General features: G+C 32.4%; 1 protein-coding gene across 2 annotated transcripts; it reads right to left on the bottom strand.

Moving 5' to 3' along the window:
• Positions 1–404: 404 nt before the first annotated feature.
• On the bottom strand, positions 405–14,390 carry LOC142234935 (uncharacterized). Of its 2 annotated transcripts, XM_075306146.1 has the most exons (6): positions 12,590–14,390; positions 12,293–12,522; positions 5,231–5,406; positions 2,759–3,005; positions 2,553–2,700; positions 405–2,488 (listed from the first exon to the last, which is right to left on the bottom strand). In XM_075306146.1, exons 1-6 carry the CDS (start codon positions 13,405–13,407, stop codon positions 475–477), a joined length of 3,633 nt encoding a protein of 1,210 aa, XP_075162261.1. In that variant the 5' UTR covers positions 13,408–14,390; the 3' UTR covers positions 405–474. The 2 variants fall into 2 exon arrangements, with proteins under 2 accessions (XP_075162261.1, XP_075162262.1); XM_075306147.1 differs by lacking the exons at positions 12,293–12,522; positions 12,590–14,390 and adding an exon at positions 5,484–5,817.
• Between the last annotated feature and the right edge of the window lie 1,801 nt (positions 14,391–16,191).

Below are 16,191 nucleotides of genomic sequence, written 5' to 3'. Positions count from 1 at the left end.
TCGAACGTTAGTATAGCGTGAAAATGTTTTGGCTGGTCAGAGTTCACAGTGAATTTTCGGTCGGGTATTCCACCCACCCCCCTGAAACAGTATTATGTGATCGTCGCTGGTGTTAGGGGACATACGCAGAGGGTTGGGTCGTCTTTCTTCGCGCACATAGAAAAGCCAGAGTTCAGAGCTCAGGCGCCCTGAAATAGAATTTTCCGTTCGCCCATAACGTGAATATATATGCATTGAGTAACATTTCCGACATTCTTCAAAACGGTCTTATTGAGATCCATACCCAATACCTCATATAATTTCAATTCACTTGATCATCTTTCCTCTAGACCTAAACAAATCGCTTTCGCATACCATTCCCGTGATATGAAGATCAAACAAACGAAACCCCATTGTCATCACTATTTCACTTGCCTCTTTCCTGTATCTTTATCTTGTGAAATTCCAATTTTAGGCTTAAACAAAGACCTCATTTCATAATCGATGACGATCACTGTTACTTGCATCTGACCACTCACGATCACTGTTGTTATCCTTTCTTTCTCGCAATGAAGGTTTCATGGGAGTCTTGGGTTTATTTACCAAACGGCCAGTTATATTACGACCCACCTGCTGCAATGATCCATTGCTGTTGGGATTTTGTTGTTGCGTGGATTGCGACACTGGCGCCTGATCATCGATCACTTCATAATGAGCTTCGGTGAGATTTTTCGTCGAACGGCGATGAGCCTCTAGACTTTGTGACTCTGACGAGTAGGGAGGATATGAGGGCACAAAATTGGTGGGTGTCGTTTGTCCCTGCTGGTTTAGTTCGGCAAAATCATTTAATTGATTTACGTTTTGACCACATGGAGTCATGGGTGAGAGATCGGTGAATTCAGTCTTTGCCTCAGATTCCACAGAACACATGCTCTGGCATGAGGGATCTTTAGGTATATGGCCTACACTGGCACCATCATTACTGGACGCTGCTGCCAAGATGTTTAGATTCTCGCCAAAACCATCGGTGGCATGAGAGCTTTGGGGAAATGGAAGACGACTGCGTATAGAATTCTCTCTGGGACCAAAGCGTTGAGCCAAATAATCCTCATTGGTACTGCTACTGCAATTACTAAGCTGATGTTGATGATGATGGCCATGGGAATGTATGTGATGGGTTTGGGATTGCGATTGCTGCGTCTGGTTTGTGGGAGGTATTAATGTTCTCTGTGAGGCTCTGGTATCCTCGTAGTAATGATCATTTTTCACGGACATATTACAGCAACTACTCACATCGGCAAAGTAGACTTCCGATTCGGTGGGATCACTACTCTCTCCTAATTGTGGGTCCGCATTCTGAGACCCCACATTTGTGGACTCACAGCTATTTTGGAATGCCGTATTCTCAACACCACATTTATTCAGTTGCTGCTGTTGCTGCGTCTTCAATATCTCATCGGCCAAGATTTGAGGTTCATGGTATTCCTGGTCCTCGGTCGTATTGCTAACAGACCCATTGGAGGCAAACACTTGTTGCACATTTACCCGCTGTACACTCTGGGAATTTGGCCCTATACTTTTATTGCCGGGATCCAAACGTTTCTTGATCTTACGTGTGGGAAGGGTATTGGAAAATCGATCTCTTTCCCGGAGGTTACTACCACAATCACTGTCCGAGGGAGTGTTCTCATACTCGACTTTAGATTTGAAGTTGCTAACACTACCCACTGTGGAGCCATTGGATCTTGCAATGGTATTTTGTTGACAGCAATTCGAGGCGGCGGGTTGTTCCAGAAAACCTCCGCCGTTATTGGATTCCGTGATATTGGCATTGTGGTTCATGGGAGCTCCACCTAACTGGTTACCACCAGTACCTACAATACCTCCACCATTCGTATTGGTATGATGATGTGGGGGTTGTATATACTGATAGTAACCTCTTCTGGCCGGACTATTGGGATCACTATAAGGCGGCGGAGGACCCCAGACACCATATGGCAAATTACCAGGTAAAACATTAAATTGCTGGGCCACAACATTGCCATTGGCCACAGCTGCCACATCTTCGGCCAGGGTATTGCCATTACTATTGGAAAAGCCATATTGGGAATCCGGACTTGAGGGTGTTTGACGGAAACGGGAATTTGGATCCGGTGAGCTACGCTGCCACCAACGATTCCAACTCCAGCCACTCCCTCGCCCACGAGCAGTAGTCATTTCATGTCTGCGGCAAGTGTTGGTCATGCCCATTAAATCCTCACCGCCAGGATTGGGCGAATAAAAGTTTCCCGGAGGCTGAGTGGACCAAAATCTGGGTTCACTGCTCTCGTCCCAAGGATAGGCTGCCGCTTGTAAGGGGACTTGTCGATGAGCGTGACATTGTTCGCAACATCGGCAGCCATGAGGAGCAGCACCTGAGGCCATACCTTGTGGTGGCATTTGGGGACGGGTATATAATGAACGGCAACGCAGTTCCAATTGTTCCCAATACATTTTCTTGCGTTCATGGCTAGATGGGGAGAGGACAGACAAAAATGAAACCTTTTAAGGGATTTATGCTCAAGTCACTTTACCTTAAGAGCTGATAGACCAGCATGCAACTGAAAACGGCCACTAGAACGCCGGCCACCGATAAGCCGAATATCGCTCTTAGACAGGAATACAATGACCCATGAACTACTCCACAATCCGATAGAGAATCGAAGACCAAACGAACTCCTTCTGAAAATGAGGCAAATATTTAGCGAATGAACGATATTGTAAGCATCAAACATCATACCCTTGTCCACACGATCCACTTGCGATTCTATCATATCGGAATAGCATGTACATGTTCTTGTCTTCTGGGCATATTCGCATTCTCGCAATGCCTGTAAACGGCTCATATGCAATACCGTGGTGGTAACTGTAACCAGGGCACAGGTTAAAGCCGATATTAGACCACAAGCTCCGGAAAGTTTTATCAGATAACTGTAACGATTACGTCTTCGCGCCAGACTCATGACACACAGACCGGTGAGAATTAACTGAAAGGGGAAATCAAACATACAAAAATTATTCGTAAAAATTTGCCATCGGAGTGTAGATTAGGTAAAGGGACCAGGGTTTAATGCAATTTCCAACCGAACATCAACATTTTTTTTCAGCTGTTGATTATCCTCTCTCAGTAATATTTCTGAGCGTTTCAAAGCTTCCCTAAGTGGTTTCACCGTAATGTGAAAGTCGGCTCGGACACGGCAACAAGAAGGAGGTCCCTTGTCTTTTAGCTAAACATTCACCCAGAGAAGGAATATGATCACCCCAAACATGTTTCAAGAGCATAATGTTACATATTTGTCACGGACTTATTATTTTTGCTTGCCGAGAAAATAACGTGGCTGCGACAATCATGTTACATATTCCCTCTAGAGCTAGCTAACTCAAAATAATGCAAGATCTGCTAATCATCAATGTTGCCAGGCTCTTGTCCCCCCAATTCGAACGCTTTTATATCCAAAAATCCCTAATTTAAATAAAAACTTCCCACAAAAATTCCCAAAAAAGTTTTGACAAGTTTTTAGGAAAATATTGGAAGTGCAAATTTTTAAATTCGGGATTTTTTTTCAAGAGTTTGAGAATTTGTTCCGAACCAGTTGCCACTTAACTTCTGCTATTTCCCATCATTTTAGCAACATACGGATATAGCAACTCGTCTATTGACTCAATTCGCGAGTGGACCAAATGTTTGTCTTCCTCATAAGAACAAACTGATCAGACCCTGTTCCGATCTAGGTGTCATCGATCGCAACAGGGTGGGGTAGGAATTCCCATTTAAATGTTTCCAATTACGGGTTCTGCAGAAGGGCAAAACGATCACATGCCTATATTAAGCAGATTTATCGGGCCTATTCGACGATAATTGAATAAAAACGGAAAACAGTGCCCTTATAACATTATGCAATGGTTCGTAGGCCCGCTTCGCTATGAATTGATGTCCTATCCTATCCTGATTTCCAATGTGAAACGCCGTTCGGAATCGGCTACAAAAAAGAGGTCCCTATTCATTGAGCTAAATCTAGAATAGGGCAGCACTCAATGATAAGTGAGAGTCTAAGTGAGCCTGTCATTATACCTCACCTGACCACCGTCTCCACGGGTTCCTATTTTATGGGAGTAGTAGTTTTTATAAACGTAGTTTTTATAAACGTGTAAAAATGGAGACAGTTTCGGCCGATTACGAAAAAGATTTTCAATTGCGGTTTATCTACTCTCAGAAATGCTTGGTATCTCAAAGTATTCTCTTTGTAGAAGTATTCGATGAAACACATTCCAGCATTATGGCCCCACATATGGGGAAGACATGTAAACAGTCGATAACAACGTATTCCATGTCAAAGAGCTTAACATAGAATCGGGCAACACTCAGTGATAAGAGAGAAGTCCACCCTGTGGTATCACAATGGACTGAATATGTTAGTCTTAGTGAGCCTGGAATAAATATCGGGCTGCCACCATACCTAACCTAACGTATACATGAAGTTGTGCTGTCATAAATGACAATATATTATCACTGGACGCCACCGTGTTGCAATGGTTAGTATGCCCGCCTTACATACACAAGGTCGTGGATTCGATTCCTGCTTCGACCGAACACCAAAAAGTTTTTCAGCGGTGGATTATCCCACCTCAGTAATGCTGGTGACATTTCTGAAGGTTTCAAAGCCTCTCTAAGTGGTTTCACTGCAATGTGGAACGCCGTTCGGATTCGGCTATAAAAAGGAGGTCCCTTGTCATTGAGCATAACATGGAATCGGGCAGCACTCAGTGATAAGAGAGAAGTTCACCAATATGGTATCACAATGGACTGATACATCGGTCTGCTACCTTACCTATCACGTCAAATGTTTGCGCTTTAGGAAAATGTAAACAGTTTGTAATACTGTCTACTTGAATTTGAAGAAATATTCGATGCGTCCCATTTCAGCATCATGACCCCACTTATGGGGAAGAAATATAAACAGTCGATAAGAACATATACATGAAGTTGCACTGCCAGAAATAGCAATACATTTCTTATCACGTCAAAAGTTTGATACAACCCGGACCTTAGCGTATGGAGATGAAATGTAAACAGCCGATAACAACGTATACTTAAATTTGCAGAAATATTCGACGCATCTCATTTCAACATTATTATCCACCTACACATTATAAAATTCTCATCTCCTGGCGCTCAAAAGTTAAATAAAATAAAAAATTGTTTTCTACTTACCAAAGTGGCGGGTACAAAGGTGGGAACAGTTTCAAAATTTCCCACCGTTATGGTGTACGAATGTAGCAGGAAGTAAACACCCAAAAACAGCAAACCCAATACACAGGAGAAGCCACCGCATACCAAACACCAGACCACATATTTTTTTATCACCATTCCCGAGCGACCACGGGCAGCTGTAATCATAAAAGAAAATGGAAAGAAATTAATGGTAATCCTTTCGAAAAGGGGGTTTTCCATTTGTAAATCTAACTTAAAGGATAACCGCCATGTACTGCTGCATCACGTACAAGACCCCTGTGGTGGTGGGCATTCGATTGTTGTGGCATCCATTGGCAAGTGGAAGGTGGTGGCATGCTGTATTGCATGAATTGCATTACGGGATAACCATGCATTTTTGCCACAATATTTTTTTCACTTCACTTGTTTTCCAAACAATTGCCTTTCTTCATCCAATATTCGATTTTCTCTTTACCATTGGAAGACTACCACACAAAATTTTGGATTAATTTTTTTATTTAAGTTTCTGCATTTTTCCAAAATTTTCCATACACTCTGTATCTATCCTTATAAATCTACTGTCAAGGAATTTTAAGGTTTCTTTCCCGCAATATTGCTCTGATGGGGGTAATAGTGAAGACATAGAATTCCTCCACTCTACTGAAAGCGAGAGAATCTCCTCTATCTGTTGTTGGCCATCATCCTTGCTAAGTTTGTATCATCCCCTTATGGGTCGAATGAAAAATAGCTTTAAAGTTGTGTCTCTGCCTGTTTGACCTTAACTACCCACACATGTTGGAATACAGTCACGATAGAGAAGTTGAAATGTTGTCGTGTGAAAGCTTGAGAGTTAACATGGTAAATTATTTAAAAGCTTCGTGGCGAGAGAGATGTAGAGCGAGAGAGTTGTTGTCAAGAGCATTGAAATACAGTTAGCCCTAACAAAGGACTTATGCGCATGTACGGAAATTAGATTTGAAATGGCTAACGCTCTCTTGCACTCTCTTTCTTTCTCTCTAGGAGTTTGTTCTTAACAAAACAGCCTATTGAGTATTCGTAAATAAAATCCTTAAGATTAGGGGTGTGCAAGTGACACGAAATTTTTCGTGACTCCGAAGCCATGATGGTTATTATAGAGTAAGACCGTCAACGTTCCATGTATTATTTTATATATAGAGTGAGATTTTGAATGTAAGAATTATTTTCATCTCTACCAGGGTTGTCTTTTATATTTCGGGATTGGGCAACGATAGAGTTGCAATCTGCCAACTGACAGCTCTATCGTAAAGCTTGATGTTTTTGAGGTTACATTTCTGAAGGTTTCAAAGCTTCTCTAAGTGGTTTCACTGCAATGTGGAACGCCGTTCGGACTCGGCTATAAAAAGGAGGTCCCTTGTCATTGAGCTTAACATGGAATCGGGCAGCACTCAGTGATAAGAGAGAAGCTCACCACTGTGGTATCACAATGGACTGAATAGTCTAAGTGAGCCTGATACATCGGGCTGCTACCTAATCTAACCTTTGAGGTTATACTCAGAACATTTTGACTTACGAGCGCTATATGTTTTGTTTACAGCAACTTAAAGGATTAATTTCGCCCAAAAACTGGAATTAAGTCCTGAACAGACACCGAGATCCTATTCCAATTATCAGACCACAACCACGGTTGCCACATTTGGTAGAATTCTACCAAAAATGGTAGATTTTTTTACTGTTTGGTACATAGGTAGAATTCCTTATGTTTTGGTAGATTTTGAAAGATATTCCCCTCCAACTAAGAGGTACTTCACAAATTTTCTATAGAAATAAAATTTTGATAACATTTTCTATAGAAATAAAATTTTGATAAAATTTTCTATAGAAATAAAATTTTGATAAAAGTTTCTATAGAAATAAAATTCTGACAATATTTTCTTTCGAAATACAATTTTGACAAAATTTTCTATACAAATAAAATTTTGACAAAATTTTCTATAGCAATAAAATTTTGACAAAATTTTCTATAGAAATAAAATTTTCATAACATTTTCTATGGAAATAAAATTTTGAGTAAATTTTCTATAGAAATAAAACGTTGACAAAATGTTCTATAGAAATGAAATTTTGACAAAATTTTCTAGAGAAATAAAATTTTGACAAAATTTTCAATAAAAATAACATTTTGATAAAATTTTCTATAGCACTAAAATTTTGACAAAATTTTCTATAGAAATAAAATGACAAAATTTTCTATAGAAATAAAATTTTTACAAAATTTTCTATATAAATAAAATTTTGATAAAATTTTCTATATAAATAAAATTTTGATAAAATTTTCTATAGAAATAAAATTTTGATAAAATTTTCTATAGAAATAAAATTCTGACAATATTTTCTTTCGAAATACAGATTTGATAACATTTTCTATAGAAATAAAATTTTGACAACATTTTCTATAGAAATAAAATTTTGATAAAATTTTCTATATAAATAAAGTTTTGACAAAATTTTCGATAGAAATAAAATTTTGATAAAACTTTCTTTGAAATAAAATTTTCTAAAGAAATAAAATTCTGACAATATTTTCTTTCGAAATACAATTTTGATAACATTTTCTATAGAAATAAAATTTTGACAAAATTTTCTATAGCAATAAAATTTTGACAAAATTTCCTACAGAAGTAATGTTTTGACAAAATTTTCTATAGAAATAAAATTTTGACAAAATTTTCGATAGAAATAAAATTTTGATAAAACTTTCTATAGAAATAAAAGTTGGTAAAAATTTCTATAGAAATAAAATTCTGACAATATTTTCTTTCGAAATAAAATGTTGACAAAATTTTCGATAGAAATAAAATTTTGATAAAACTTTCTATAGAAATAAAATTTTGACAAAATTTTCTATATAAATAAAATTTTAACAAAATTTTCTATAGAAATAAAATTTTGATAAAATTGTCTATAGCACTAAAATTTTGACAAAATTTTCTATAGAAATAAAATTTTGATAAAATTTTCTATATAAATAAAATTTTGACAAAATTTTCTATATAAATAAAATTTTGACAAAATTTTCTATAGAAATAACATTTTGACAAAATTTTGACAAAATTTTCTATATAAATAAAATTTTGACAAACTTTTCTATAGAAATAAAATTTTGATAAAATTGTCTATAGCACTAAAATTTTGACAAAATTTTCTATAGAAATAAAATTTTGATAAAATTTTCTATATAAATAAAATTTTGACACAATTTTCGATAGAAATAAAATTTTGATAAAATTTTCTATAGAAATAAAATTTTGGTAAAATTTTCAATAGTAATAAAATGTTGACAAAATTTTCTTAATAAATAAAATTTTGACAAAATTTTCTATAGAAATAAACTTTTGATAAAATTTTCTATAGCAATAAAATTTTGACAAAATTGTCGATAGAAATAAAATTTTGATAAAATTTTCTATAGAAATAATAAAATGTTGACAAAATTTTCTTAATAAATAAAATTTTGACAAAATTTTCTATAGAAATAAAATTTTGACAAAATTTACTATATAAATAAAATTTTGACAAAATTTTCTATAGAAATAAAATTTTCTATAGCAATAAAATTTTGACAAAATTTTCTATAGAAATAAAATTTTGATAAAATTTTCTATAGTAATAAAATTTTGATAAAATTTTCTATAGTAATAAAATTTTGATAAAATTTTCTATAGTAATAAAATTTTGATAAAATTTTCTATAGTTATAAAATTTTGACAAAATTTTCGATAGAAATAAAATTTTGATAAAATTTTCTATAGAAATAAAATTTTGATAAAATTTTCTATAGTAATAAAATGTTGACAAAATTTTCTTAATAAATAAAATTTTGACAAAATTTTCTATAGAAATAAAATTTTGACAAAATGTTCTATATAAATAAAATTTTGACAAAATTTTCTATAGAAATAAAATTTTGATAAAATTTTCTATAGAAATAAAATTTTGACAAAATTTTCGATAGAAATAAAATTTTGATAAAATTTTCTATAGAAATAAAATTTTGATAAAATTTTCTATAGTAATAAAAATGTTGACAAAATTTTCTTAATAAATAAAATTTTGACAAAATTTTCTATAGAAATAAAATTTTGACAAAGCTTTCTATAGAAATAAAATTTTGACAAACTTTTCTATATAAATAAAATTTTGATAAAATTTTCTATAGCACTAAAATTTTGACAAAATTTTCGATAGAAATAAAATTTTGATAAAACTTTCTACAGAAATAAAATGTTGATATAATCTTCTATAGAAATAAAATTCTGACAATATTTCCTTTCGAAATACAATTTTGATAAAATTTTCTATAGTAAAAATTGAAATATATGACAAAATTTTCTATATAAATAAAATTTTGACAAAATTTTCTATAGAAATAACATTTTGACAAAATTTTCTATATAAATAAAATTTTGACAAACTTTTCTATAGAAATAAAATTTTGATAAAATTGTCTATAGCACTAAAATTTTGACAAAATTTTCTATAGAAATAAAATTTTGATAAAATTTTCAATATAAATAAAATTTTGACAAAATTTTCGATAGAAATAAAATTTTGATAAAATTTTCTATAGAAATAAAATTTTGATAAAATTTTCTATAGAAATAAAATTTTGATAACATTTTCTATAGACAAAAATTTTAACAAAATTTTCTATAGAAATAAAATTTTGACAAAATTTTCTATATAAATAAAATTTTGACAAAATTTTCTATATAAATAAAATTTTGACAAAATTGTCTATATAAATAAAATTTTAACAAAATTTTCTATAGCAATAATATTTTGACAAAATTTTCTATATAAATAAAATTTTGACAAAATTTTCTATAGAAATAAAATTTTTACAAATTTTTCTATAGAAATAAATTTTGCTATAGAAATAAAATGTTGACAAAATTTTCTATAGAAATAAAATTTTGACAAAATTTTCTATAGAAATAAAATTTTAACAAAATTTTCTATAGAAATAAAATGTTGACAAAATTTTCTATAGAAATACAATTTTGACAAAATTTTCTATAGAAATAAAATTTTGATAAAATTTTCTATAGAAATAAAATTTTGATAAAATTTTCTATAGAAATAAAATGTTGACAAAATTTTCTATAGAAATAAAATGTTGACAAAATTTTCTATAGAAATACAATTTTGACAAAATTTTCTATAGAAATAAAATTTTGACAAAATTTTCTATAGAAATAAAATTTTAACAAAATTTTCTATAGAAATAAAATGTTGACAAAATTTTCTATAGAAATAAAATTTTGACAAAATTTTCTATAGAAATACAATTTTGACAAAATTTTCTATAGAAATAAAATTTTGATAAAATTTTCTATAGAAATAAAATTTTGATAAAATTTTCTTTCGAAATAAAATTTTGATAACATTTTCTATAGAAAAAAATTTAACAAAATTTTCTATATAAATAAAATTTTGACAAAATTTTCTATATAAATAAAATTTTGATAAAATTTTCTATATAAATAAAATTTTGACAAAATTTTCTATATAAATAAAATTTTAACAAAATTTTCTATAGCAATAATATTTTGACAAAATTTTCTATAGAAATAAAATTTTTACAAAATTTTCTATAGAAATAAAATTTTTACAAAATTTTCTATAGAAATAAAATTTTTACAAAATTTTCTATATAAATAAAATTTTGACAAAATTATCGATATAAATAAAATTTTGACAAAATTTTCTATATAAATAAAATTTTGATAAAATTTTCTATGGCAATAAAATTTTGACAAAATTTTCTATAGAAATAAAATTTTGACAAAATTTTGCTATAGAAATAAAATGTTGACAAATTTTTCTATAGAAATAAAATTTTGACAAAATTGCCTATATAAATAAAATTTTGACAAAATTTTCTATATAAATAAAATTTTGACAAAATTTCCAATATAAATAAAATTTTGACAACATTTTCGATAGAAATAAAACTTTTATAAAACTTTCTATGGAAATAAAATTTTGATAAAATTTTCTATAGAAATAAAATTCTGACAATATTTTCTTTCGAAATATAATTTTGATAACATTTTCTATAGAAATAAAATTTTGACAAAATTTTCTATATAAATAAAATTTTGATAAAATTTTCTATAGAAATAAAATTCTGACAATATTTACTTTCGAAATACAATTTTGACAAAATTTTCTATAGAAATAAAATTTTGACAAAATTTTCTATGGAAATAAAATTTTGAGTAAATTTTCTATAGAAATAAAATTTTGACAATATTTTCTATGTAAATAAAATTTTGAGAAAATTTTCTATAGAAATAAAATTTTTTTCTTTGGTATTTTTTGGGCAAAATTTTCTTTAAATTTTGGTAGATTATTTTTGGCGTGACAACAAAAACAATGTTGCTGGCAGAAGTGCGTGCCGTAAAGGAATGCGCTAAATAACTCGGAAATAACACGAGGCCACAAAACGCGAAAATTTTCACATAGATATTGGGGAGCCACCGTGGTCCTTGCATACACAGGATCATGGGTTCAAACCCAGTTTTTCAGCGGTGGATTATCCCACCTCAGTAATGCTGGTGACATTTCCGAGTGTTTCAGAGCTTCTCTAAGTGGTTTCACTGCAATGTGGAACGCCTTTCGGACTCGGCTATACAAAGGAGGTCCATTGTCTTTAAGCTTAACATGGAATCGGGCAGCACTCAGTGATACGAGAGAAGTTCACCAGTGTGGTATCGCAATGGATTTAATAGTCTAAGTGAGCCTGAAATATCGGGCTGTTACTATACCTAACCTAACCTAACGAACTGTCTACCTAACGGTTCGTTTCCAGTATTTTTATTGATAGCTTAAAATCCTTGTCAATGATCTGAACATAGAATCGGACTAAGAGAGAAGTCCAACACCTGTGGTATCACAATGGACTGAATAGTCTAAGTCAGCATGAAATATTGAACTGCAATTTTAACTTAAGCAAACCCAACTTAAGCTATTGTCTAGCCAGCTCGAATCAAGCTCTTTTTTATCCGCTCTACTTACCATTGATTGAACCCGATGATGTTTTAGGTCTAGGTGGAGGTCTTGGTGGTAGAGGTGGCCTTAAATCCGAATTAGGTCCAGGAATTCCATTAGTTTCCTTCAAGCAAGCTTCAGTTATGGCCTCAGCATCACCATCACTATAAATATCAATATTATTGGCATTGTGATAGTTCAAATCATCCGCTATAGAGGAATTCTTCTTAGGAGGAATACCACCACCAGATGATTTTCTATAAAAAATAAAAAGCAAACGTAAAAAATACCAAAACAAAACTTGCTCTTAGGGGAGGGCCTTACTTATTTTTATTGCGTTCACAACGTTTCACCGTACTGCTATTATTATCCGATTCACTAACAGTGATCTCATCAGCGGTCAACATAGCTTCAGATAAAACAAATTGTTTCAATTGATTTTTCCCATGATTGGGTGAAGAGTTGACATTATCATTATTTCCTATACCTCCATCCCGATCCATTCGGCCACAAGTACATTCTAAATCACAATCACAACTCGAGGCTGTATGTTGAGATTTTAGAATTTTCGGCGTGGAATTATTTAACAGATTATCCGAAAGAAATTCTGTCATTTTCAAGGCCTGATAGGAATGATTGAGAAGCAATGATGTTTCCGACTGGGATTTATGAGGTAAATCGGAAAGGGTATTTGTGGTGGCTGTGGTGGGAGGATCAGACCCACTATTACTACTGGCCTGGCGATGGACTATAACCGAAGCATCAATGCTATTCTGATGGGAATGTAGACCAGTAACGCCACCGCCTCCTCCAATGCTGCCATTCCCTGCTGGATTTGTTAGTTTATTTGGCGTTTGCTGGATATTTTGGGGATATTGATAATGTTGTTGTTGCTGCTGTTGCTGTAGTTGAGAAGATGAATTACAGGAACAACTACACTGGCAGGTGGGTTGTATACTAGGATTTGCATATTGATTAATGGCCGGTTGTTGATAATATTGAATATAGTGATACTGATGCGATGGTGGATAGATAATATTCTCCACCGTGCTACTGGCCAATGAGGAATTCAGCGATGATCTTTTCAAGGCATTTGGTATATTCATGGGTTTCCGTTCCGCTATTGAGTTTTCAACTTCCATGATGTCTATCCAGACAAAGAGCCAAAGAGAAACTTCCCTCCAAGTTAGTTTGTTGATTAATATAAATTTAGCACGCACATTCAAATTCACTCATATTTATATTGTTTTTCGTTATTATTTCGCCTGTTTTTTCGTCTTGTTTTTAGGCCTGGGGGAGGGGAAGCAAATCGTTACATTTCCTGGAGTTATTTCTATTTAAAATCCCAATCCCATAAAAGTCTAGTGCACATTGATCGTTGCTGCTTGGTGTGATCACTTGGAAGAGTTGTCTGTATAGGCTTTCGAATTGTGAGATTATTGGTTTACTTCGTTGATTCTTTTGTCCACGAAGAGTTGTAGAAAGAGGCTGTTAAACCGGTTTCCTCTACTCCCTTTGGAGTGTTTTGGGCATTGTTGTTTGTTAAAACGATCAACTGGTAATGAGTTAAAAAAAAAATCACAATAAATTTAAATGGATGGTCTTCTTCCATAATCCTGGGTTAATATATACATAGGACTTCTTTTTCCTCTTTCACTTCACTAATAAAACACATTTATTTTTCTGTTTTGTTTTTTTTTGTAATAAAAATTCTTCATTGATCTTTAGTATTTCATAATTAATATTAATTGCTCGACTATTAAGCAATTGAGCTAGTGAACTTCATATGAGAATTCCCGTTTTATTAATCATAATATTTCTCATCATAAATATTTTCTCATCACCGCTCTTATTGTTGTTGTTATGTATTACATATTTGTTATATGCTCTGGTTATTCATCTTTCTTTTTTCTCCAGAAGATACTTTTATTGTACAATACCAACAACAACACATACACTACACCAACAAGATGAACAAACAACAAAAGAAAGAATGTAAAAAAACAACAACACACCAACAACATCAGTTTTTTACAATAATCAAGCAAGCAAGGGCCACCAACATAAAAATTCCGTAAATCGTTTGCACTATCCGCGTTTATTTTTCAATCCGCAATGTCACAACGCAAACACAACTCTTAGGCAACTGATCGTTAAGCACTCTATCCAAACATTACACCTAACTCGTATCGACGTAATCGTTTACTCTAACAAGAGCATAATTAAATGAATTCTTAAGATACATCAGGGAGAAACAATTTTAGTTTACCTATACTCTCGCTCTTTCGTTCGCTCGCGCCACTTAATATGTTCTTTACTCTTTGATAAACATATTTGCTTGCAACACTCTTTAAGATATTGCAGAATACGGAGGAAGAGTGAGATAGTGAGAGACAGAGTTGAGAGTGCACACTTGTAAGCTCTTATAATGAGGTGTGTATACAAATTACAGGTAAGTAAATTTTCACTGAAACCATAGAAATACACCTGTGATTAATGTAAAGGTAAGTAGAACATTCGTTGCAGATGCAAAAAAAATGATTTTCTTTTCTTGGGAACGAACATGGCAACTGTTACCATAAATAGAGATTTATTTGTCATTAAGGAGACGATTTCAACAAGAAAATGATTTTTTGTAGAAATAGTAATTAACTAATTATGTTAATATAGGTTAGGATAGGTGGCAGCCCGATGTATCAGGCTCACTTAGACTATTCAGTCCATTGTGATACCACAGGTGTTGGACTTCTCTCTTAGTCCGATTCTATGTTCAGCTCCTTGACAAGGATTTCATATTATCAATAAAAATACTGGAATCGAACCCACAGGTTTGGTTAGGTAGACAGTTCGTTAGGTTAGGTTAGTTATAGTAACAGCCCGATATTTCAGGCTCACTTAGCTCAATCCATTGTGATACCACAATGGTGAACTTCTCTCGTATCACTGAGTGCTGCCCGATTACATGTTAAGCTCAATGACAAGGGACCTTCTTTTTATAGCCGAGTCCGAATGGCGTTCCACATTACAGTGAAACCACTTAGAGAAGCTTTGAAACACTCAGAAATGTCACCAGCATTACTGAGGTGGGATAATCCACCGCTGAAAATTTTTTGGTGTTCGGTCGAAGCAGGAATCGAACCCACGACCTTGTGTATGCAAGGCGGACATGCTAACCATTGCACCACGGTGGCTCCAAGATAAGAATTTACCTCGTTCAAAGATTCTGCTACAGTGTATTGATAAATCCTGTCCAGACCACTCAGGTTTGCAGCCTGATCTACGGGTTCTCTTCTACAACCCTGGACTTCATGTCACTGTTTTATAGAAAATGTTGGCAAGATTTTATTTCTATAGAAAATGTTGTCGAAATTTTATTTCTATAGAAAATTTTATCAAAATTTTATTTCTATAGAAAATTTTGTCAAAATTTTATTTCTATAGAAAATTTTGGCAAAATTTTATTTCTATAGAAAATTTTGGCAAAATTTTATTTCTATAGAAAATTTTGTTAAAGTTTTATGTCCATAGAAATTTTTGGCAAAATTTTATTTCTATAGGAAATTTTTTCAAAATTTTATTTTTATAGAAAATTTTGGCAAAATTTTATTTCTATAGAAAATTTTGGCAAAATTTTATTTCTATAGAAAATTTTGTTAAAGTTTTATGTCCATAGAAAATTTTGGCAAAATTTTATTTCTATAGGAAATTTTTTCAAAATTTTATTTCTATAGAAAATTTTGGTAAAAGTTTATTTCTAATGAACATTTTGTCAAAATTTTACTTCTATAGAACATTTTGTCAAAATGTTATTTCTATAGAAAATTTTGGTAAAATTGTATTTCTATAGAAAATTTTGTTAACTTTTTAGTTCTAATGAAAATTTTGTCAAAATTTTATTTCTATAGAACATTTTGTCAAAATTTTAT

This window comes from Haematobia irritans, chromosome 4 (assembly GCF_050003625.1).
Source record: "Haematobia irritans isolate KBUSLIRL chromosome 4, ASM5000362v1, whole genome shotgun sequence".
NCBI classification, from domain to species: domain Eukaryota; kingdom Metazoa; phylum Arthropoda; class Insecta; order Diptera; family Muscidae; genus Haematobia; species Haematobia irritans.
This window is presented reverse-complemented; position numbering and strand designations above follow the sequence as displayed.

What these genes read in the sequence shown, in the direction of transcription:
- LOC142234935 (XM_075306146.1), bottom strand. Translation starts at nt 13,407, where the DNA reads ATGGAAGTTGAAAACTCAATAGCGGAACGGAAACCCATGAATATACCA. An exon ending in ATCATCGGGTTCAATCAATG is followed by an intron (nt 5,407 to 12,292) that starts GTAAGTAGAGCG and finishes TTATGATTACAG; the next exon opens with CTGCCCGTGGTCGCTCGGGA. An exon ending in CCTTTGTACCCGCCACTTTG is followed by an intron (nt 3,006 to 5,230) that starts GTAAGTAGAAAA and finishes TTCCCCTTTCAG; the next exon opens with TTAATTCTCACCGGTCTGTG.